General features: G+C 35.3%; 4 protein-coding genes and 1 long non-coding RNA gene across 10 annotated transcripts; 3 read left to right on the top strand and 2 right to left on the bottom strand.

Moving 5' to 3' along the window:
• Positions 1–8,453: 8,453 nt before the first annotated feature.
• Positions 8,454–9,676, top strand: LOC105668963 (U3 small nucleolar ribonucleoprotein protein IMP4). The gene has a single exon (XM_012361684.2). It carries the CDS (start codon positions 8,592–8,594, stop codon positions 9,528–9,530), a length of 939 nt encoding a protein of 312 aa, XP_012217107.1. The 5' UTR covers positions 8,454–8,591; the 3' UTR covers positions 9,531–9,676.
• A 229-nt stretch (positions 9,677–9,905) lies between these two features.
• LOC136997532 (uncharacterized) lies at positions 9,906–11,523 on the bottom strand. The gene is made up of 3 exons (XR_010888253.1): positions 11,323–11,523; positions 11,062–11,253; positions 9,906–10,947 (listed from the first exon to the last, which is right to left on the bottom strand). It is a non-coding gene; the product is annotated as an uncharacterized lncRNA (long non-coding RNA).
• Positions 11,524–11,672: 149 nt separating this feature from the next.
• On the top strand, positions 11,673–14,463 carry LOC105668975 (HMG box-containing protein 4). 6 transcript variants are annotated; one of them, XM_012361704.2, is made up of 6 exons: positions 11,753–11,853; positions 12,411–12,520; positions 12,599–13,140; positions 13,198–13,273; positions 13,360–13,545; positions 13,785–14,463. In XM_012361704.2, the coding sequence occupies exons 2-6, from the start codon at positions 12,508–12,510 to the stop codon at positions 14,195–14,197; spliced, it is 1,230 nt and encodes a 409-aa protein (XP_012217127.1). In that variant the 5' UTR covers positions 11,753–11,853; positions 12,411–12,507; the 3' UTR covers positions 14,198–14,463. The 6 variants fall into 6 exon arrangements, with proteins under 6 accessions (XP_012217124.2, XP_012217123.2, XP_012217127.1 ...); XM_012361702.2 differs by having other exon boundaries at positions 12,593–13,140; XM_012361703.2 differs by lacking the exon at positions 11,753–11,853 and adding an exon at positions 11,872–12,073 and having other exon boundaries at positions 12,593–13,140.
• Positions 14,464–14,767: 304 nt separating this feature from the next.
• LOC105668974 (glycine dehydrogenase (decarboxylating), mitochondrial) lies at positions 14,768–20,286 on the top strand. The gene is made up of 10 exons (XM_012361699.2): positions 14,768–15,287; positions 15,368–15,446; positions 16,552–16,687; positions 16,768–17,158; positions 17,391–17,911; positions 17,986–18,268; positions 18,341–18,990; positions 19,058–19,521; positions 19,617–19,762; positions 19,828–20,286. Exons 1-10 carry the CDS (start codon positions 15,081–15,083, stop codon positions 19,936–19,938), a joined length of 2,988 nt encoding a protein of 995 aa, XP_012217122.1. The 5' UTR covers positions 14,768–15,080; the 3' UTR covers positions 19,939–20,286.
• A 709-nt stretch (positions 20,287–20,995) lies between these two features.
• LOC105668905 (ruvB-like 1) lies at positions 20,996–22,912 on the bottom strand. The gene is made up of 3 exons (XM_012361570.2): positions 22,635–22,912; positions 21,758–22,433; positions 20,996–21,634 (listed from the first exon to the last, which is right to left on the bottom strand). The coding sequence occupies exons 1-3, from the start codon at positions 22,773–22,775 to the stop codon at positions 21,081–21,083; spliced, it is 1,371 nt and encodes a 456-aa protein (XP_012216993.2). The 5' UTR covers positions 22,776–22,912; the 3' UTR covers positions 20,996–21,080.
• Between the last annotated feature and the right edge of the window lie 383 nt (positions 22,913–23,295).

Genomic DNA, 23,295 nt, shown 5'->3' with positions numbered 1-23,295 from the left:
AAGACGACGATACATTCGAGATGAAAACGTCTTCCGGTAGCATTGGGCGTTTCCGCCTCGATATCGCCGCGGTTGAATGCCGTCGGGCGTTTATGTCGCAGCAATTTGCGGGACAGTTCGTAAGAAACTTGAGGCGATTGTCCCGCGGGCATTAATTGACTGTATTACTGTGTTGTATGCAACGCGAAGGAAATCGAGCGTGACGATCAACCGAGACGATCTATATCGCGGATAATATGTATTGTATGTGTCGCGCTGCGCGCGAAACAGAGTCTTCACGCAAAATTGACAAAACTCGAGAGCATATAAATTTTGTTTTGATTTTCCGCGATATGCATTATTTCCAATAGTGTCGTTTACTCCTCTCGCAAACCATAAAATAACAAAACGTGTCTAATATACCCACAAAAGTAGAAGAACATGAACACATAATTTAATATTTATTTTATCGTTCAATCTATTCTAAATATATATAATTCCTTTTCCTATTATATTTGCACATATTAATTTTTAACATATAGATTTGGTCAAGGTTTCTAAACTATTTCAAAGATAGGAGATGTAACTGTATCGCTAATCCCGCGTTTTTAACATTTCCTTAATATTTAACAAAATAAAAATTTTTCACTGTCATAATAGATATCTCGTGGTTGCGGGAGAAATTCTCGAGAGTACGAGGATCTTTCGCAGCGAGCAGAAACAAAGAAGGGATAAACATGAAATAACAGAAAAAGAGGGCAGAAAGAGGCGGGGGATGGAGAAAAATGAGGCAAAACTGTATCGGAAGATAATAACGGGGTAGCCGTATGCGGTGATCGGGTCTGTTCACCGAAGAAATGGAAGAGTACGATGCAACACCGAGACACTGGCTAGATGCACTTTGATGATGCTGCGTAAAAAATCTCTAGGCAATAACTTATTTATATTTTTTGTTCATGCACCTGTACCCTACCACGTTAAACAAGAATCTTCCCTAGAAACGATAATTATCGGCGGCGGCCGTGATATAATTAAGTAACATTTGATAGATGGATTCTGGATCAACTGCTTAATATTTAGTCAAAAATTTCTGGGTGTAAATCGATAAATTAAAAGACCGAGACGGTATCGAAGAAACGTTGTTAAAATTAGAAAATTTTAATAATACACAAAGCTTAATATGAAACACCACAGATGGTCGGGTGAATGAATCGGTAATGAAGAAGATTCGTAAGAACATTTTAATCTGTTATTTAGATCATCTTATAATATATACAAGATATTTTGTATAAAAGATTAAAATATGCCTCCAAATTTTCAACATGATCGATTCATTCGCTCAACCATCATTTTCACTCATATTAATCTTCCTGCGTTATTGATTCTTAAATCGAATGAGCCTTAATATTCGTAATTAATAAAATTTGATCGATTATTTTTCTTAAAGCAATTCAATCGCGATGTAAAATTTTGATTTTGTATTGCATCGTTTCAAAATTAAATTTAATCAATAATTTAATATTTTATTTAGTATCTGATCGGCAATTTGCACAAAAAATACACGTCGATAGATTTTTTCAAATTCGGAAGAGAAACTTTCACGAATAAAACTTTCAGGGTCAATTGTGGGTGACGAAATCGTTCACATTCCGGTTGTACTCGCGCTCGCTCTGTCGGAGCCAATAAATTTTTCACATAACCTGTACCAATAAAATGAGATAGCGGGAGTAGAGGAGGCATCGACGCGATCCTGAAACAACTATACTTATCGAGGATCGTGCCTCGCAGGGTCTGATGGAGCCCCGCGTTTTCTCAGTCCCGCTTCTGTAATTACTATCTTCCTCACGTATATAGGGATCGTTGCCTCTTTTACTACGGGTTCATGCCAAAAAACCGAGAACTTTCGGTTCACATCGCATTGGCAATAATCGCGCGATTATTTCTCTTTTAAAGCACATCTCTTGATTCTCGTCGCCACAATTTTCTACTCTACGAAGGGATGAGCAAACACTTTCCGGGAAGTCGTCAGTGAGAAATAAGTATTTATTATAGAAATTTAAATAATAACTTATTTCTCTACACGCTCTATTTTTTAACACACTTCTTGTAGTAATCCGGCAGTTTTTAATTCCTTAAGAAAAAATCTTTCAACTAAAAATTCAACTATATCGCAGCTTTAAGCTCATCATCATGAAAAATACATTTTCATTATATCCTCAATCTAGATTTGATGCTGTTAAATTAGCATATAAGAAGATTTAAAAGGATTTAAACTATGTAGATGATGTGGTACGCTTTTCTACTGATGACGAGCTTAAAATTGCTATGCATAATTGGATATTTTTATTTTCCTAAATAAAAGATTTTTTTCATGAAACTGAAGAACTAAACCGCTAGAAAGAATACGTAAAACACATAATAATTATGAGAAGAAATAGATTGTTGTGTAAATTTTTGTAATAAATACTTATTTTTTTTGCCAACAATTTTCCGAAAACTTTAACTCGTTCTCATAATAAATAATTATGAAATACTAGCACTTGTATATTATCGCAAGAACAACCCGCGCTTACAGCTGTCTTCTCGCATCCCGAAAATGCGTCAGTGAAGGAATCGCGGTTATCCCGGTTTTTCCGCGGGGTCTGCGTCCGGTTCTCCTACACCGACGGCGATCGTGATAAAACCATCGGACAATAATAAACAATGCGTGAAACGACAAGTACAGTCCGAGCGACCGGGGGCATTTCGCGAGATGCTATCGCGTACCCGGGGACTCAGCCCCCGGTAGCGGAGCGCAATCAATCATTCGAACCGGATAAAATATAAAATACGGTACCGCGGTGCAGGCCGCGCGCGATGTGTGTTTGCCGTTTTATTTATTTGCACGGTCATGCAAGCTACGCGGGAATTAACGTATTTTTTGCACGCGACCTCCTCGGCCAGGATGACGGCGGACGGGTCGATGGCGAGGCAACCGACCTAAGCTTTCGTTATCGCCGGCGCATTAAAAACTCGCTGTGATGAATTTAACAATCTTTTTTTTAATCTCCCTATATTCTCGTAGCGACAATTTTACCTAGCGTGACACAATGCTGTTTGAAAAAAATAGCCGCTACTAGAAAGAAAAAGTATGAAGATCCCTGAATCTTTCAGATTAGGAGTGTCGAGAGACGACGCGAGTTTTCAGAGCAGAACGGAAGCTCGCGGAGAATCGAGCCTCTTGACAGGCCGAAACGCTCGAGAAGACCGTAATGGCGATTCGCGTCGCGTGATGGATGGTACTTGTGGTATCTTGTATCGCGGTATATATCGCCGCCGCCGTTTGCTTGCTTATTAAACTGTTCGGTATTTCTCGTAGACGGGTAACAAGGTAGCGTCGCGCTCGTGCGAGAAAGAAGACGACAACGGGGGAGAAGGCGAGGAAGATCGATGCCCCGTGTGTAGCTCGACGGTCGAAACTTTTAATAAGTGTCATCCGTGCTACCGAGAGACGTAGTCGACAGAGTCGCCTCGTTATAAATCGCTACTGTACGTTCTTTAAACGCGCCCAAAAATTATCTGATTTATTTAAATAAGTGAACGCCGCTAACTACCTCAATGCAATTCAAAGTTGGAAATTGACGCGTCCTTCGATTTTTTAATCCTTCACCGTGAAATTAAAAGTCTCGTAAATCTAACTTTATATGTAGATATAAAGTTAGATTTATTTTATTTATTTCTCTATCATTTGTACTGTAAAGTTTAAAAGAAAAATGTAGCAGAAAATAGATACTTTTTGATACAAAATATAATATCAATATTTAAGCGTTATTGAGTCTATAAAATGCGCTGCAAAATTATGTAAAATTCACTCAAACAATTGTTTATATAGCTTGTATTTATGTAACTATTATTGTTTAATTATTTAATTATGAGTAAAATTTACATAATTTTACACTGCATCTCATACTTCTCATAAGCCATACTGACATTATATTATAAATTTTATTAAAATAATAAAAACAAATATAATACTAATGTCTGATGAGAAATATATGTTACCACGATCGCTCGATAATTCAAAGTATTTTCGTATTTGTATACGCCAGGTATGTGTGCGTGTGGTAGCGATTATTACGGCGCTCGTACGAGCAACAAAGTATCCTCGGAAGAAACGGCTTCAGTTTCGCAGTTCTCCGCGGACACCCGGTACGAAACGGATGATTGCGCGCCGCGAACGCAACAGATCGCTACGTTATTATTTTCGCCAGTTATCGAATTAGATGTTGGCTTAACGGGTACGTACAGCGCGTACTCCCCGCATACCCGTTTTCATAGGCGTACATACGCGCGGCTCCCCATCGTTACCCGACAAGTCTTCTAATTTAAACACACACCTCTTTACCGTCGTTACAACAGTTGGACAATATTTATATGATCAGATAAAAATTTTTTTCTTACATTAAAAGCCGCAACCGCGGAAAACCTAACTCATGAGCGCTCATTCGTGGCGATGTTAAATCCCGAGTTAGATAAAGGTAATTATAATTCCTCGTTAGCTACGCTTTGATGTGCGCACGTAAGAAGAAATAAATATTGTGTAAATCACGGACGCATTGCGCGAGAATACTGTACGCAAAGTTATTTCTAAACACTGGCGTCATCCGCGCACAGGATGTTTCGGATAATAACAAATTTATCTCGCACAATCTTTCTTACTTTAAACCCATTTTAGATGACCCATAATTAGTGACTAAATTTGAAATAGAAACATTTATTAATTATAATTTATAATTTTATGTATTTTATAATAGAAAAATTTTTTAAATTGTAATACACACACATACAAAATACATATTACTGATACCTATATATTTCATATATTATCCTAATTTTCTTTAATTTCCTGTAGTTTAGATGGCCCATGAAATAATAAATCAATTTTTCAAATTCAAAATAAGAAGAATCCAATTAAATCTGACAATCGAAATTATTACGTATGAAAATGATGGAAAATTGATGATTGACGATGCGAAATCATTGGCAAGCGAGCAATCGTGGACAAAACGTTTCCTTCGCCGGAAGGAAAAGCGGCGGCACGGCCGAGTCCGGTTTCTACCGATCGGTCGTCATGTCGATCGGTGCTTTATGTCGTCCCTTTTGCATAAACGTGCTCAATTTGCTCGAACGGGGCTGTAAATTATGCCGATTCAGGAACGCGGTGCGGATGACGCCCATGGGCTCTCTCTCTCTCTCTCTCTCTCTCTCTCTCTCTCTCTTTCTTTGTCTCTCACCACCTTCTCTACTCCCCTTTCTACCCACCGATCTCTCTCCTCCTTCGCCTCGCCACGAACGTAGGGGCATCCCCCGAGATTACGGCTCCACTCGTTACTACCTACAACGTACTTACGTTACTTTTAGAACTGCTTATTACTGTGATTACCGGCGCATAATGCGGCGACCGAGCCGTTCTACAATTTATTATTGAATTGCTATAATACGGACCGACCGGCATCGCTCGACGCGTCCCGAACATCGTTATATACACGTTGTTGTGGAAAAGCGCGTAACGCGAGTTTCTCTACATGCGGAAAATTTGGAATAAGACATGTATATTCTATTCACTGCAGTTAAATTATTGTGCAAAATGTTTCACAATCTCAATTTCCAATGCCATATTACTGAACGAATCCAGCTAATTGAGAAAACAACTTGATTCATCATAAGTTTTTAATATTAAATATCATTGCAATTAATCGTCAAACTACGAATATATTAAGTTTTCTTTGAAATTAAATAAGAGATAAAATTTCGTTTTTCTATTTATAATTTAAAAACTTTTAATTCGCGAAAAAATAATTCTTTATATCAAACACAATTTTGAAATTATTTTAACATCAGTTATAAGTTCATAAAAAAATGTATATTAAAAGTCGATGCAGTGAGACGTCAAGCATACTAAACATTTTATTATATCGATATTCGAAAGCGTGTATTATATAAATATAAAGTAAAAGAAATGAATAAAAGAAGCAATATATTTTCACGAAAAGTCAATTAGATGTCTTATTTTTGATTATATCTTTTATACGAATTTGATAGCAAACTTCTCACTTCCCATCAATTAAATTTTGAAATATTATTAAATATTAGATCTTATCAATTTACTTTATATGTTCAACATCCTTTCAACTTGTAATTTAGCAGAAAAGATTCAAATCGATCAAATATTTTCTATATGTAGAACATTTAGCAGAACATTCTTTACTCCGTGTATATAACCGACAGATCGTTCCGAGGCATTTTTTCCTCTTCCGACGACGTGAAACGCGGAAGAGGATGCCCAAGGCGTGGACTCCGGTGAACTGCACACGTATATACACACGGAGACATGCATACACGTGTACGGTGCTCGAACGCACCGGACAAAATCACCGGTCTGGACCTTCTATCCGCCTGTTTCGATGCTATTCATTGTTACTTTCATGCGTGATTGGCCGCGCTCAGATGGTTGCACAAAATAACACATCCAAGTCGAACACCACACAAGCCGCGTACGGCTGATTTCTTAAACGCGCTGTGTTGCATTTTCTTGTAAAATGCACAATGCGATATACGTGAAGAGTTATTCGATAACATAAAAATCCGTAGAATGTGTAAAGCATTCAATGCGAATAAAAAACATTAATAACTCATTTGTGTCGCTTTTTTGAACAGAAGTTGACAGTTTTCAATTTACACAATCTTTTAAAATTGAGAGAAATAATGAAGAAATCAAATAATAGTAAATTATATTCATTAATTCATAATCAAATAGATTCATCTCGTTCTCGTCTTTGAATTCGATATACGTCATGCGTACAGGAAATTAACGTAACATGGAAGGATGAATTTAAAAGATATTTATCTTTGCAGAAAAATGGAGAATATAAATACCGGCAAATAAATATAAATAATCAAATATATATGTTTAATAAATGCAGCGTTTAGATTAAAATTAACATCCTGAATTAAATTCTAGATACATTATACATTGTTTAGATCACTAGGATAGATCTCGTTGCTCATCGTACGGTTATGCAAGAAAAAAAGAAAGAAAGTCCGACGAAGGAAGAGGAAAATAGAAAAAACACGCTTTGTAAAAGAAAAATCGACTGCACACGATATCACGCATATATTATTATCTATTAAAGCTAAGTTAAAAAATTTTAACTTCAAAGAAATTAGAAAAAAGCCTATTTTACAAAAGAGATTTCCGCAATTAATCTCTTTGTCCTCGCTAAAAAAATATTATGCGATAAATTACTTACAGCAATGTTGCCCTGACGTCATCTGACTCCTTTCGTCATCTCAGCCTCTTTCACTGCTTCATAGCACTCACTCGCGGCACTTTCGCGATCACGCGCGCATTGCTCGCGCGCGTACCCGAGACGCGTACACGAAAATCGCGCGACACTTTAAACGACACTCCCGACGTCGCAAGCGAATCAAACCGAAGATGCGACGTTACGCACGAATTCCGTCCGCGTTTCAGATGACCGCATTTCGGCGGTCATCTATAGATTCGCTAAAATACAGCGTTTCGTACTCGAGCGAAACTATCACGACACTCCCGGCATTAACGGCACTCGCGGCACACGCATTTTATTGTATTACGACGGAACGAATAACGATTCACTACACTGCACAAAAATTAATCTGCAAAATAAAATACATTTACATTGCAAGAGCGGTCAAACTAGATTTATAGTACAGCTTAAAAATAATATTGTTATCTATAATAATAAATAAAATTTTACTCCTTGGATTTCAAATTAATTAAGAATTAAAATTAATTAAGAAGATATTAAATATAATATATGTATGTAAGCGCGAGTTTATGCATAATACACAGCGCATCCGCTTCATAATTAACAAGGCGCTCCGCGTGTAATAGTATGTAATGTCGACTCTTGTTCATACCGAATTCTCAATTGCATGAAACACATAATCCATTTATATAGAAAGTTAAGTACAAACATTCCCCAAATTTTTATATTAAATCTCTATTTATCAATCGAATAAATGAATAAAGAAACATTTTTTTTAATTCTAATTTAAAGAAATTCAAGGAAATTATTGCTAAAAAAGTATATGTATAAATTATAAAAATAATTTGAAATTTTGTTACTTTTAGCTAAGAAATAGTACATAAAATATGCATTTATTGACAAAAATGATGTTTAAAAATTACAATTTTCAGATTTAAATTTTCTGATTGGTTAATTTTTATTATTAATTTTGCATAATAAGAAAATTTTTTTCATAAATGTATAAGTTTATTCGTTTTAATTATATTTTTTATACTTTATTTTTTTGCCCTATCTCTTTCTCAAAAACTAGAATATACCTATATCTATCTTATTTTAAGACAGTCTATATAAATGCAGCTAATACAAACAAACCTCCTGTTCAAACTAACTAATCTAATTCATTATGCATTACTAATGGAGAAACCTCAAGCCAGCGCCTGAATCACATGGCATCATGAACATAACCTCTAAGTGAGCATGTTATTGCTACCGTGAACGGTGCTAAAGACGGAAAATTTTCAAGAGTTTTACAGTATTAAAGTACAATCTTAAAAAGCAACAATGTTGCGAAGACAAGCACGGTTACGTAGAGAATATCTCTACAGAAAGTCCGTGCAGGATAAGGTGAAAGGGATCCAAGATAAGAAGGATAAACTGAAACGTAACTTGGAAGAGAATGTGCCGATACATCCAGATCTGAGGAAAAGTGCGTTGCATGTGCAACGGAAAATCGAATGGGAGGATGCCGGGCCGGAGATGGCAGTGGCCATGGGTACGGAGATGGGTGGCGGCGCTGTGGCAAATCCTGAGGATGACGAATACCGCTGGGCCGGCGTGGAAGACCCGAAGATCGTCATCACGACGTCCCGCGATCCTAGCTCCCGGTTGAAAATGTTTGTCAAGGAGCTGCGTTTAATACTCCCTAATTCGCAACGAATGAATCGCGGTAACTATGAGATGAAGCAGCTAATCCATGCGTGCCGTGCCAACGATGTCACGGACTTCATCATCGTACACGAACATCGTGGCACTCCTGATACTCTGGTGATATGTCATCTTCCATATGGACCGACAGCCTACTTTACATTGTCTGGTGTTATAATGCGGCATGATATACCAGATATTGGCACAATGTCAGAACAATATCCACATCTAATATTTCACAACTTCAAAACAAAACTGGGAGAAAGAGTGATGAATATTCTGAAGTATCTGTTTCCTGTGCCAAAAGAAGACAGCAAGAGAGTAATTACTTTTGCCAATCATGACGACTATATATGTTTCCGACATCATACATATAAAAAAGTTCAAGGAAAAGATATTGAATTGACAGAAGTTGGACCACGTTTTCAAATGAAGTTGTACGAGATTAAATTGGGAACTCTAGACACACAAGCAACAGCCGACACAGAATGGGCTTTGAGGCCTTATATGAATACAAGTCACAAAAGAAGATTTCTATCCGACGAAGATGGTTGGCAACAAGAAGATAGCATTTAGTTCCATTATGTATATTCTATTAACATGTCTTCTCAATTGTTTAGTTGTAATAGATCTTAATAATGCTACATTCATATTTTCAGATGTAATAAATACTTTTTTCCATGTATAATATTATATATATTAAATTTTTTTTTAAATCTAAATAGTATACAAAATATCCATTTATAAAATAATCATAGATGATTAAAATTTATATTTTAATATTTATACTTCAGTATATTCAGTAAAAACATATACATTAATAATCTAAATTATTGGCTACATATATATAAAGAAAAGTAATAAAATTACTTTTTAATTTCCAAATTATAAAGAGAGAGAACCAGTAATATAACTATATAAAATCATATTGGATTTACATTTCTTATCTCTTTATATACTTTTGCCAGAGCTAGTGATATTTTATAAAAAGTATTAAATTAATATACTTATTACATCTAAAAATTAATATCATTCTCAACTTTATTAAACATAAATTTTTAACCCATTTAATTAAAACAAAAAATCTAAACAATATTATTTTCTTTTTTAATCGAAAACTGCTAAATTATTATTTAAGAAAAACTGTTTAATTTTTGTACAAATTGATCATCAGTTACTAGAAAATTTGTTATTTAAAAAAGCGATGATATCAACAACATTTTGTGTTATAAAATATTGTATGCATTTCAAATATAAAATTTATATACAATATTTGGTGATATCAACTTTAATATGATGAATAAAGTCCATGATCTAATTATATCCACTTACAAATTTTTTTTTCTTTTTCAATTTTTGATAATTTTTATGTTTTACAAAATGTCAGAAAAGTTTTTTATACAAAACGTCTTGCAATTTGATGTTGTGAAAAACGCTTTTTCTTAATTTTGTTAGATCATTAAAATATATAGCTATGAAATAGATACTAATTTAACGATGTATTCATTATTAGTGATTTCACTTATATGTTAAGAAAAATCTTGATTCAATTTTGTTTTTTTGTCAAAAATTTTTCTTTTTTTTCTTTGATTCTTTACTATTTCTATGTTTTATGAGTCTCGAAAATGTTTTTGCAATCAAAGGAAACTATATATTATGTTACTCCAAATTACTCTCAAAATTCATATAATTTTCTCAGTGTCACATAAAAATTAGTGACTATATGCATTAAATAATAATTATATATATTTATTTTGTCAGAATGGCAATTTTTTAAATCATAAATCACAAAAGTGCACAATAAGATAAATAATTATTTCATTACGTACCCATTAATAACCAGTTGACTTTAATGAAACGAATGAAGACTTCAATGTAGTTTGTTTCTTTCAAAAATTCTTTTTTTTTCTTTCTTAAGATTTTTGATAATTTTTGCATTTTTTGAGGCGTGAAAAATATTTCATACAGCAAATCGATAATATTGCCACCCTGTCTGAAATAACGGTTGCAATTTAAATTTATATAGAAAGTAACTTTTTTAACCGTAATTGAGGTAATTTATAAATATGCGAGGTTATAAAATAAATAATAATTTTACAATATATACCTATTAACAGTCATTTCGTTTCAATATGAAACAAAACAAAGATTTCAAAGCAATTCTACTTTTCCATCGAAAGAATTCCAAAGAATTCTCTTATTTTCCCTCTCGAGATTCTCGATTATCATCTTTTTTTCGCAAAGCGGTAAAATTACGAGATTGTCGTCCCGTTTGTCGCCATCTTTGTAGCGAAAATTTCTGTAAGTGAAAACTTTGTCGATCAAAGGTTACAAAAATGCGCGACTGTTAAATAGATAAAAATTTTACCATCTATCAATTAACAATCATTCTGCTTCAATACGGCCGACTCCAATACTATTATCTCATCAAAGATTTCACCCTTTTTGCTCTAATTCTTGATTATTCTTGCGAAGAAATTTTCGAATCGCGAGCTGGCAAAATTCCAGAAAGTTCTAGAAAGCTATTGTCTTGGCCAGTAATAACGAGAAATTAGTTGCACTATTCAAATTTATGTGGGTACCAACTTTTAAAATATTGCGCGCTGCGCATGCGTACATTTGCAAAGCGTTGCAATTGTTTAAAAACAATCGAATAACTAAGAGAAATATTTTACTGTAAAGCTGATAACTATTTATGGTTTTTTCGAACCAGTGAGATACATTTATTTCAAAATGGAGAATTTAATTCAACATTGCATTATGGATACTTCATACTTTCATGAGTCCACAAAATCCGAAGATGCGCCGCGGCGCAGTGCGCGCGTTCAGGCGTCACGGCGGCGGAAGGACGCTATGGATACGTACGGATCGTCGAAAGCACGAACTCCAAAGGGCGACGGTGAGCATCGATTTTCATTATGCCATCGTGACTGCATCGGATAGCGACCGTTTTGCTTGTTCGCTGGTATCGCTTGCGGTGAATCGCATGATCTGCGCGCGTTTGTAGAAAATTTCCAGAGTTTTTCCTGTGAAGTTGTGCGAATATTATATGTGGGTGCTAGCGCTTCGGCATATACGACGGATAATCGCCGTACTAATTGCCGTCGTACACAGAAAATGTATGGTTAGAATATGATAAATTTTGCAAAATCTATTCAAATCTCGATTCTAAAGCATATTTCTATACGTATTTATAATCTTTGATAAACATTCTTTATAATATACATTCTTTTGTATGCCGCTTAAACTATCTTGCAATTTATCTTGTATATTTAATGTACGAACTTGAAGTAAACAACTGGAATGTAGGAATATTATTGAGAACTATTCTCTGCGTAGATTCACTAATCTAACCGTTATTATTCTTCATAAGATGCTTGATTAATCAAACAATTGTCTTTTATAAGAATACAGTATGAAGTTTTCAAAGAAAAGAATTATGAGTAAAATGTACAGGTTGTCTTGCTGCTGGGTGCCCACGTCTTTAGTAGCTGATACATTGTAGCCTGCATAGACGTAGTGTTTCTATACTGTGCCTATCCTGACTCTATAGATGTCTCAGCTTGGTAGTTAGCCATTGCAAAGTATATTAGACCCTTTCTTTTTGTTGGCAAGGTGCAGTCTGCTTTATCTTTCAGATCTAGAGGTCACGGGTATCTCCCGCAGTGGTCGTGTGAGGAAGAAATCTTCTAAGCTTGTTGACTTTGAATCACCTGATGACCTTACGGAAAATAAGCTCAAGCGACAGAAAACTCAACATTTACAAACACAACAACTCTTGGATCAATATGAAATACAACAACAGCAACAACAAATATTACCAACCCATTCCAATCAATCAGGCAATGATGGACGACAAAGAAAAAATTCGAGCACTAATCATGCTCAACAAAGGATGGAATCTTTGTCTGACAATGAGGCACAGTCATCAGGTTCAGAATCCGATGATCCCTCTGGAATAAACGAGGATGATAGATACAGTATAGATTCTGGAAGTGACAATGAAATAGATCCTCTTATGATTGATGAGAGAGAAACAGGATTCAGGAAATTAGAACCACCATCAGGTCAGGAAACACCATCGCAAGCAAATAGTTTATATATGCTTGAAAAATGTAAGAAAAAGTTGATTATTAAGGATGGAAAAATTATAGGCAAGACAAAGGCTCAGCGAAAAGATAAAGGGGTACGTACTAAAGAAGAGCGATACCAAAGAATGGCCTTAATCTTTTGATATTTTTAGAAAACGAGGTTTACCGCTTACATGCTATGGGCAAAGAAAATTAGACAAGAGCTGTTAGAGCAATCTCCTTACATGGGTATCTAAGCTGCATTTATTTTTTTTTCCACAAGCTACAAATTGCATGCGACTTCGATGTTGTTTATTGATTGTTGCTTTTTGTAGATTTTGCGGCAATTTCTAAGCGATTAGGAGAGCTGTGGGCTACAGTACCACATCTGGAAAAGTATAATTGGCGCAGACGTGCAAAGCGCTTAGCAGCAAAGCCTCATTCTTTACCAGCAAATAAAGATGAAACTGTTTGGAAAATGCCACCACCCGCCTCGCGAAAAAAATTCATTAATAAAATGGGTGGGTTTGTTGGTTCTTGTACATAGGCAACGTATGATTTGTACATGTTATGTAGTAGTTTTATATATCTTTGATCTTTTTCTCTATATGCATGTGCATTAGTTGAAAATATTTATCAAATTGAACATCCTAAGATTTTTTTTGTAGTCATTATACTTTGATTTGTCTTTTGCGCATGCGGTTTGTTTAAAATAAATATTCAGTATTAATCCATTATTTTCGTATGTGTTATATTTCAGGTAATGGGAAAGAAACAAAGCTTGCGTCTACAAAAAAAACTATTCAACTCGGTATGCCGTCTGTTGTTGGAAATATCCCGGTGTCACCACCATCGAATCGCACCGGCAAGGATCTGGTGAACGAGCCAGTAATAGGCACAGGAATGTACAAAGTTGTTGGAACGCAACCAATCGATGTTGCGGCTCATCTCAAGCTGCTTGGCGAGAGTTTGACGATCATCGGGGAACGTTTGAAGGAACACGATGGTCAAATAGCTGTTTCCGGCAGTCTTTCAGTTCTATTGGACTCATTGCTCTGTGCCTTAGGTCCGTTAATTTGTTTAACGCAGCAAATGCCGGAAACCAATGGGGCTAAACCCGAGACACTTTCCCAAATGCTCGACAATATTGCTTATCTTATGCCTGGTTTGTAATACATGTGTACAAAATATGTAAAGCATACAGAATTCATGTAAATATATGTGTACGAAGTTAGAAAACAATACAAAAATAGGTAGATTACGTGCGTTAAAAAAACAGAAATGGAGATGTATTTTACGTTTATTTGTTAGAAATTAACTCTTCGACACTTTGGAGATCTTCATTATATTTTGTCCACTGTCAACAGATGAAACAATTATATAAATAATATATTTTATGTATAAAAATGCAATAAATATTTAAATAATCCGATTATAAATATCGTAACTATTGCTCTCCAGAAATAAGCTTAGCAATAAGTAGGAATAATATAGTACAAAAAGATATGGATTAGAGTCAAATGCACGTAATCGATAAATTTTTTAAATCATCCTGTTTCAGAACAAAATTGAGAATAAAGTTTTTATTTATTTTCAAAAACTTTATTTTGCACATCCGAGAGATTTATTTCGTCATTAAAGATTACTTTTTTCAGTTTTATCACCAACGAATCATCTTATATGCACAGATATGCATAAAGCTTCTTATTTACCACACAATGTTTTGCGAAATTATATTAAAAATAAAATCTATTTAGTGGAATTCTTCCACTAAACTGCACTAGATCGGACTGAACTTCTTAATGTCACGAGATATAATTGCGAAAATAATTTCTCAATATTGTGTTTCGTATTGCACAGGGTTCAAAGCTGAAAAGTTCAAGCTGTAATCAGGAATTGTGACATCACCGAACGATATCGGTGTACTGGCATATAAAATCTCCGTCAAGTTTAATACTTGCTAGTTTTGTGTGATCCTCGCATGGCGCGGGTTATTAATACTGAATACGGCATTTCTCGATAATATTTTGTATGTATATTATTTTACAAAGTTACAATGCCGTACACGTTAAAGATGGCAAGGTGCTCCAGGCTTCTAAATCAGTACAATATCGTGGTGCAACATGTGCGCGGACTCCAATTAGGCAATTCACAGAGAAAAAACCTCGAAAGATTACTCCCGCAAAAGGAAGAATTCCAGGCAAGGCACATTGGACCAAGGGAACATGAACAGATAGAAATGTTAAAATTAATTGGATATAAGGTAATTTACTTGCAAAATTTGTTTATATGATAAAAATATACCATAACTAGATTAATTTTATTTGCAATTTGATGTTGCAGAGTCTTGATGAATTAACGGAAGTAGCAGTGCCAGCTAAAATTCGTTACAAAGGAGATTTAAATCTTAACGAGTCAGTTAGTGAGTAACATGTCTATTTCATATCTTAAAAGAAGCATATTATTTACTTTTGAGGCCTCTTTTCCGTTGCTTATTGATCGATTCGTGTTGTGCATTACTTTGTATCATTGAGCGGTTTATCATCGTGATATTTGCGTTAACTTCTGTGTTTATTATCGATTCGAATCGAGATTCATCAAGACGATTGCGTTTGACATTACTTTAACAACTTGTCTTTGTTATTATACAAAAAAAAAAAAGCAGAAGTGTTTTAAAGAAAATAGAAATTTAAATTATTATATAACGCAGAGATGGGAATTAGTTGCAACTTTCGGCTTTTTTCTGATTTTCTGATTGACGCCTACTGTTCCCTTCTTACCGCTCGTAACTAAGCGTGATACTCAGCCTCAGGAATGTCCATATGACAAATGCAACAAGATAATAAATATGGGACAATAGATTTCCACATCACCTGTGAGGTACTATTATTGACGCGTTCTTCAACAATAGTACCTCACGAGTGATATGGAAATCTATATTTATCTCATATTTGTTATCTTGTTGCATTTGTGAAATAGACATTCCTGAGGCTGAATATCGTGCACCTTAATTACGCGCGTTGTTAGCGCGTTGGCGATTCGTATGTGAGCGGCAAAGAGGGGGCGTCAATCAGAAAATCGAACCGAAAGTTGCAACTAATTCCCATCTCTGTATTATATAAAATTGCATCAATCATCTTTCAAAATGAAATATATAAATAGCCATTTTGTATTCTTTTTCCTTATGAAACAGCATGATATGATAATATAACTGCGGATCATTCTGATGAAACGTGACAAGTCACGAGACTTGGAAATTTTATTTGTTCTGAAATTGATAAGGGCTTATCGCCAGGTCACAGGTCAATCTCGTGCGTCTTCTTCGCACGTGATCTTCTCAATCGAGTAGAATTAATCGTATGTTGTTGCAGATTTCTTAATTTAATTTTTCTTGCGACAATGGGCCCAAGTATTACGTTATCATATGTGTTATCATATCTTTTTTGCAATAACATTATTTCAACACTAATAATAGTATATGTTTAATACACTAAATACAATAAAAATAATATAAATCATTGTTGCAGCTGAATACGATCTGATAAGGCAAATCACCAAAATCGCAGAAAAGAATGACGTATGGCGTTCTTACATAGGCATGGGATACTACAATTGTTGCGTGCCGCACACGATTATGCGTAATATATTCGAGAATCCCGGATGGTAAATAATACTAAAGTAAAATTAAATAAACATGAAGTACGTAACAGATTCGTATAAACAAGTTGCATTTTACCACACAGGACGACGCAATATACTCCTTATCAGCCCGAGATTTCGCAAGGACGGCTGGAAGGCTTATTGAATTACCAAACCATGATATGTGACTTTACGGGGATGGAAGTGGCAAATGCCTCTCTCTTGGATGAAGGGACAGCAGCAGCGGAAGCCTTGGCTCTTGCGTACAGGCATACTAAGAGAAAAAAATTGTTTATTTCGGATCAAGTGCATCCTCAGACCATCAGCGTCATTGCAACACGTGCCGCTTCTCTTAATTTAACGCTGGAAATTGGAGATGTATTTAAAGTGAACACCAGTGCAAAGGATATTGCCGGCATCCTCATACAATATCCCGATACAACTGGCTGCATACACGACTTCAATGACGTTGTTCAAAATGCGCACGCTGACGGGGTATTTATCATTGAAAATTGTAATAAGTAGTTACAAGTGGTAGCTTAACAAGTAGTTAAATGTAATAAGTAGTTAATATTGCTTATAAATATTTTCACAAAAGATAGAATTTTACAAACAATAAATTACTTTTATTAAAAATAAACATAAATTTCAATATAAAAGATAATATTTTATTCGCATTACATTTAATCATTATATATGTATAATTTGATAATGCATTTCATTCCAGACACTCGTCTGCGCTGCTACCGACTTACTTGCGTTAGCTGTGCTTCAACCACCGAGCGATTTCGACGTCGATATATGCGTAGGTACCAGTCAACGTTTCGGGGTACCTCTCGGATACGGCGGACCACATGCTGGATTCTTCGCATGTCGGCAAAAACTGGTGCGATTAATGCCCGGCAGAATGATAGGCGTTACGAGAGACTCCAATGGACAGGACGCTTATCGATTGGCCCTGCAAACGCGTGAGCAACACATCAGAAGGGACAAAGCCACCAGCAATATCTGTACCGCACAAGCATTGCTGGCTAATATGTCCGCGATGTACGCGGTGTATCACGGGCCTCAAGGAATACGAGACATCGCGAGCAGAGTGCACAATTTAACGTTAGCTCTCGCGAAGGGTTTGGAAGAATCAGGGGACGCAATCAATAACATATACTTTTTTGACACCATTCGAGTGTCGCCAAAAATTTCTGTGCAAGCGATAAAGGACAATGCGAATAAAGCTAAGATAAATTTAAGGTTTATATTTTTTTGATATATAAACAATAATAGTTTATAACTTGATCGATAAAATTGCAAACGAAAATTTACAGGTATTTTGACGACGGCACGATCGGAATATCTCTTGATGAAACGACAACGATAGAGGATGTGAATGATCTTTATAATGTATTTTCGGCGAACACTACGGTGGAGGACGTCATCAAGGATGAAAGCTTCCTCGCTAAGAGTCTGGACAAGTCGGATTTCCATCGTACTATCTCATACTTGCAGCATCCCATCTTCAACAATTACCATTCGGAGACGAGGATAGTTCGATATATGAAATCTCTGGAAAACAAAGATGTGTCTCTTGTACACAGCATGATTCCGTTGGTAAGCAGTTGGACCCTACTTTATAATGCATTCAAGTATTTACATCTTTTTATTAACATCAATGTTTCTTAGGGTTCCTGCACGATGAAACTCAACTCGACGACGGAGATGATGCCTTGCAGTTTGAAAGGCTTCACCGACATACATCCCTTCGCTCCGCTCGAGCAGACCAAGGGATATCAGCAGTTGTTCGCCGAATTAGAGCGTGATTTGTGCGCGATCACTGGCTACGACAGTATCAGTTTCCAACCGAACAGCGGGGCGCAGGGCGAATACGCGGGTTTGAGGGCTATACAATGTTATCACGAGTCCAAGGGCGACAAGCACCGGCAGGTCTGTTTAATTCCGACATCCGCGCACGGCACGAATCCCGCGTCTGCCCAGATGGCGGGTATGCAAGTGGAGCCGATCTTCGTGCAGAAGGATGGTTCTGTCGACTTGGCACACCTGAAGGAGATGATCGACAAGCATCGTGAAACGCTATCGTGTTTGATGATAACATATCCGTCGACGAACGGTGTGTTTGAGGAAACAATCGGCGACATATGTAACATGGTGCACAATGTCGGCGGACAAGTGTATTTAGACGGCGCCAACATGAATGCTCAGGTCGGTCTATGTCGTCCCGGCGATTATGGCAGCGACGTGTCGCATCTCAACTTGCACAAGACCTTCTGTATTCCTCACGGAGGTGGCGGGCCTGGTATGGGTCCCATTGGAGTGTAAGTGATCCTTGTTTTAATCTTGGCGTTTTGTATTGACAAATTATACATAAAACTTGATTTGCAGGAAGCGACATCTCATACCTTTCTTGCCGAATCATCCGATAATAAATTGTTCAAGTAACGGGAACGACGATATAAAAAGTTTCGGTGCCGTGTCGGCCGCGCCTTTCGGATCGTCCGCTATTTTACCAATCTCGTGGGCCTACATTAAAATGATGGGCCCGAAAGGCTTGCGTAAAGCTACACAAGTGGCTATTCTCAATGCCAATTACATGAGCAAAAGATTGGAGAATTATTACAAAACATTATACAAGGGTGACACTGGGTTGATCGCTCATGAGTTTATTTTAGATATAAGGGACTTGAAGAAAACTGCCAATATCGAAGCTGTCGACATTGCAAAGAGATTGATGGACTACGGTTTTCACGCGCCAACCATGAGTTGGCCCGTAGCTGGTACCTTAATGATTGAACCGACCGAATCCGAGGATAAGACTGAGTTGGATAGATTTTGCGATTCTTTAATCTGTAAGTTTCAGAAGAAATTTGGATATTGCTCAAGATATATTTTAATCATTACGATTTAATTCTTGTTACTTACTCATTTTTGTATTTCTCGATAGCTATAAGAAAGGAGATTGCCGACATTGAAGAAGGGAAATTAGATATTGTACAAAATCCTTTGAAAATGGCACCTCACACGCAACAGCAAGTGATAACGACTAAATGGAACCGACTATATTCACGAGAGTTAGCGGCTTTTCCTGCTGTGAGTATTTCATGAACATTTCATCTAGTCAAAAATATATTAATCAAAACTATTTCTTCTTTTAGTCGTTTGTGAAAGGAAGCAACAAGATTTGGCCGACTGTCGGAAGGATAGACGATATATACGGCGATAAAAATCTATTCTGCACATGTCCGCCTATTTTACCGGAGCAGTAGTTACGATATTATATACAGTTAATTATAATAAGATTATTTAAATATTTATTGCAACTTTTATACAAATAAACAAAAACTTTATTTTGTAATATTTTCAACCTTATTTTGAAACGATTTCAAAATTATATTAATTGCATGCATATCTTTCTGTATTATATTATTTTTGTTCGATATTAGGGAGCGAAAAACAAAAGAATTTGTAAGTAAATTTCATATGTATGTTAATTGGTAAGTTAACATAAATTAGCGTGTAAGAAGTGTTATGAGCGGGATGAGAGAGATTGTAAGAAAATGATGTGATATATAGTTGTAGCCTCGAAGATGTCAAATAAATACTATATAACCATATTTGTATTCGATGTCACAGTTATGACCATCAACATGATGTGTTAGTTTAGTTTTTCTTGTCCTATTTACTAGTCAGTTTGAATCGCATGTTTGATTATCAACTAGATTTTTACTTTAAGAGTTTTAGAAATTAAATCAATTTATAATGAAGATGACATGACTGTTGAAAATTTAAAGGTAAGAACTTTTAGTTTAAAATTGAGAACAAAAAATATGAATATTATAGAGAATGTAATAATTTAGTTTTTAGAGTTTTTATACATATATATATATATATATATATATATATATATATATATATATATATACCAATAATACTTTCAAAAAATACTTTTGTATTAAAATTTTTTTAAGAAAATTAAATGCATTAACTTCATAAAAGACTTAAAAAATTATGTATTTGTATGCATTTGGCTTGAAATTAATGTGACAAATTCTATAAAACATATTTGTCTATCAAAATTCTAAATAAATAATAATTTGAATATTTATGATATTGATACACACAAAAAATACAATATGCTTTACAAGATTTGTCATCTTAATTTCAAGTCAAGTGCATACAAATCCAAAATTGTTAAGGTCATATATGCAACAATAATTTATGTAAGTTGTATTATAATCTGTATAACATTTTGTAACATAGATATTATAATTCAATAATTTTAACTGAAAGTATAGGTATATACTAGATTGTACAATAAGTTACTTTATATTTCATAAATTGTATTTATTTGCAAAACCTTATTAATATATACATTTGTAAATATAATAAATTATATTTAAACTAATTTTTATGTCATAAACTTATCTTGATTTTGTGTAAGTATCTTAGCGGATGATTTAGCGTCCAAGAAAAGTGTATTAACTTCTTCAACATCCTCTTTTTTGATGCTTGTTCTCTCATTGACCTTTGCTGTCAAAGCCGCGGGTGTTAGAAGTTGAACTACATATCGTAGAGTCGTTTTCGTGCCGAGTTCACCAAGAGCAGATAAAGCTTCTTCCTCGATTTGCAATCCTTCTGTGATCGCTCTCAATTTCGCTATCTGTTCGATCTCTTGTCTAGAATATGGAAGTGTCCTTATGATGAGTAGACGGTCCAATAGATCAAGGGGTATGCCGTGTGGAGAGACGATGTCTTCGGTTCCTCTAATCACGCAATGACCACGATTTGTAGCAAATATAACGATCGGTGCTATAGCGCTCTCCAGTGCGCGATGCAGATAGGTAAAGGTCTCTATGTCCAACATATGAACTTCATCTATAAATAATACTCCTGGCACTAATTCGGCGATACCTTGATCAATATACTTATTTACCACCTTGTTTATCTCTTTCCGCAACTTGTCTAAAATAATTTGTGTAATTAGATGCACATCTATTCAAATACGTAATAAAAATATACGTTAAATTTTAAAAAAATGTAAGATATAAGTCATGTATTAGAAGATATAAAATATATATATTTTACCTGTAATTTCAGTCTTTTTAGGTTTCATCAATTGTCCCAACATAGACATTATGTCTTGCCCTCCTTGTGGCTTGGCATTAGCTATATCTAAATCATGCAATGTTACATCCTGAATTACTTCTTTTTTCTTATGTACATCTCCTTTGGGTAAAGGAACGTATTCTTCCGCTTCCAAGTCAAATTCTGTAGCAAAATTATCGCTACGGCCTTGCCGCTTCACTGCACCACTGTTGGCTTCGATATAAATTACATCGCCAGTTTCTACCTTTTCTTTCTGCAAAGACTCGTATATAATAGGATCCAGCTTCAACTGTTTTGTGCCTTTAGATGTCTTCAATCCAAGAACTACGTGTGAAACTGTTTTGCCATAACCACCCATAGGATTCTCTGTTTCTACTGGTGTTAATTCTGTGACTTCACCCTCATATACTTCTTTTGTTTCTTTAATTCTCAAACCAATGGCTCTTCTAAAATTTTCCATAAGAACCCCTGTTTTCTTTATTTCTGAACTATAAACTTCTGAGCCCACCATAGGACAGAAAGGCACCTTGTTACCAAGTTCTTGAGCAATAGCAAGAGCTATTGCAGTTTTGCCTGTACCTGGTGGACCAGCTAGCAACACAGCCCGTCCTGCCATTTTTTTCGATTTTATCATATCGACAACAATGCCAGCTGCCTGTAAGAATGCTACATTCAATAATTTTGATCATATATACAATTTTTTGTATAATTAACACGAGCCATTTGTAAGTAAAATTATTAGAAGAAATTTTTGATACAAATTCTACACAAGTTTTACTTTTATTTCAGTAAAGATAACAGTACAAGTAATAATGCAATTCTGATACTAATATCATTTCTGAAAAAATATACTAACCTCTCGCGCCGTTTCTTGGCCCACGAGACCGGCCGCGCTTTGAATGGCCATGCCATTTTCGTCGAGACCGAGTCCTTTAATATGTGTATGCGCGGAGATTCTCTGAGTCTTAGCGGTGCTCTTTACTTCCTCAATCTTCATCGTTACAACTTTATTTTACAAAATTATAGCAAATTCAAAACGATGAAATCGACTGCACCTTGTTCGGTTGAGACACGTGTTTCACCATACCCCGCAACGTTGCGCACGTTGTTATAGCAACGAGTATTTCCGCCATTGGCGGAAACCAAATATATAGTTTTGCGGAATTACACACTGCGGAACTCAAGCTGATTTCATTTATTGATTTACTTAGCCCGATATCTCGCAAATTATATTTACAGTGAGATATTAAGAGATAAGTTTAAAGATGATAATTATATTACGAAATTAAATCAATCTATAATGAAGATTACATGACTGTTGAAAATTTAAAGATAAGAATTTTTAGTTTCAAATTGAAAAAAAATATGAATATTATAATGTATAATTTAGTTTTTAGAGTTTTTATGTATATACAAATGATACTTTCAAGAAATACTTTTGTAAAAAAACTTAAATTAAAATTTTTGTAAAAAAATTACGTATTTGTAAGCATTTACTTGAATGACAAATTCTATAA

The sequence above is a fragment of the Linepithema humile genome, chromosome 1 (genome assembly GCF_040581485.1).
Source record: "Linepithema humile isolate Giens D197 chromosome 1, Lhum_UNIL_v1.0, whole genome shotgun sequence".
NCBI lineage: Eukaryota > Metazoa > Arthropoda > Insecta > Hymenoptera > Formicidae > Linepithema > Linepithema humile.
Note: the sequence above shows the minus strand (reverse complement) of the source record. Positions and strands in the feature narration are given on the sequence as shown.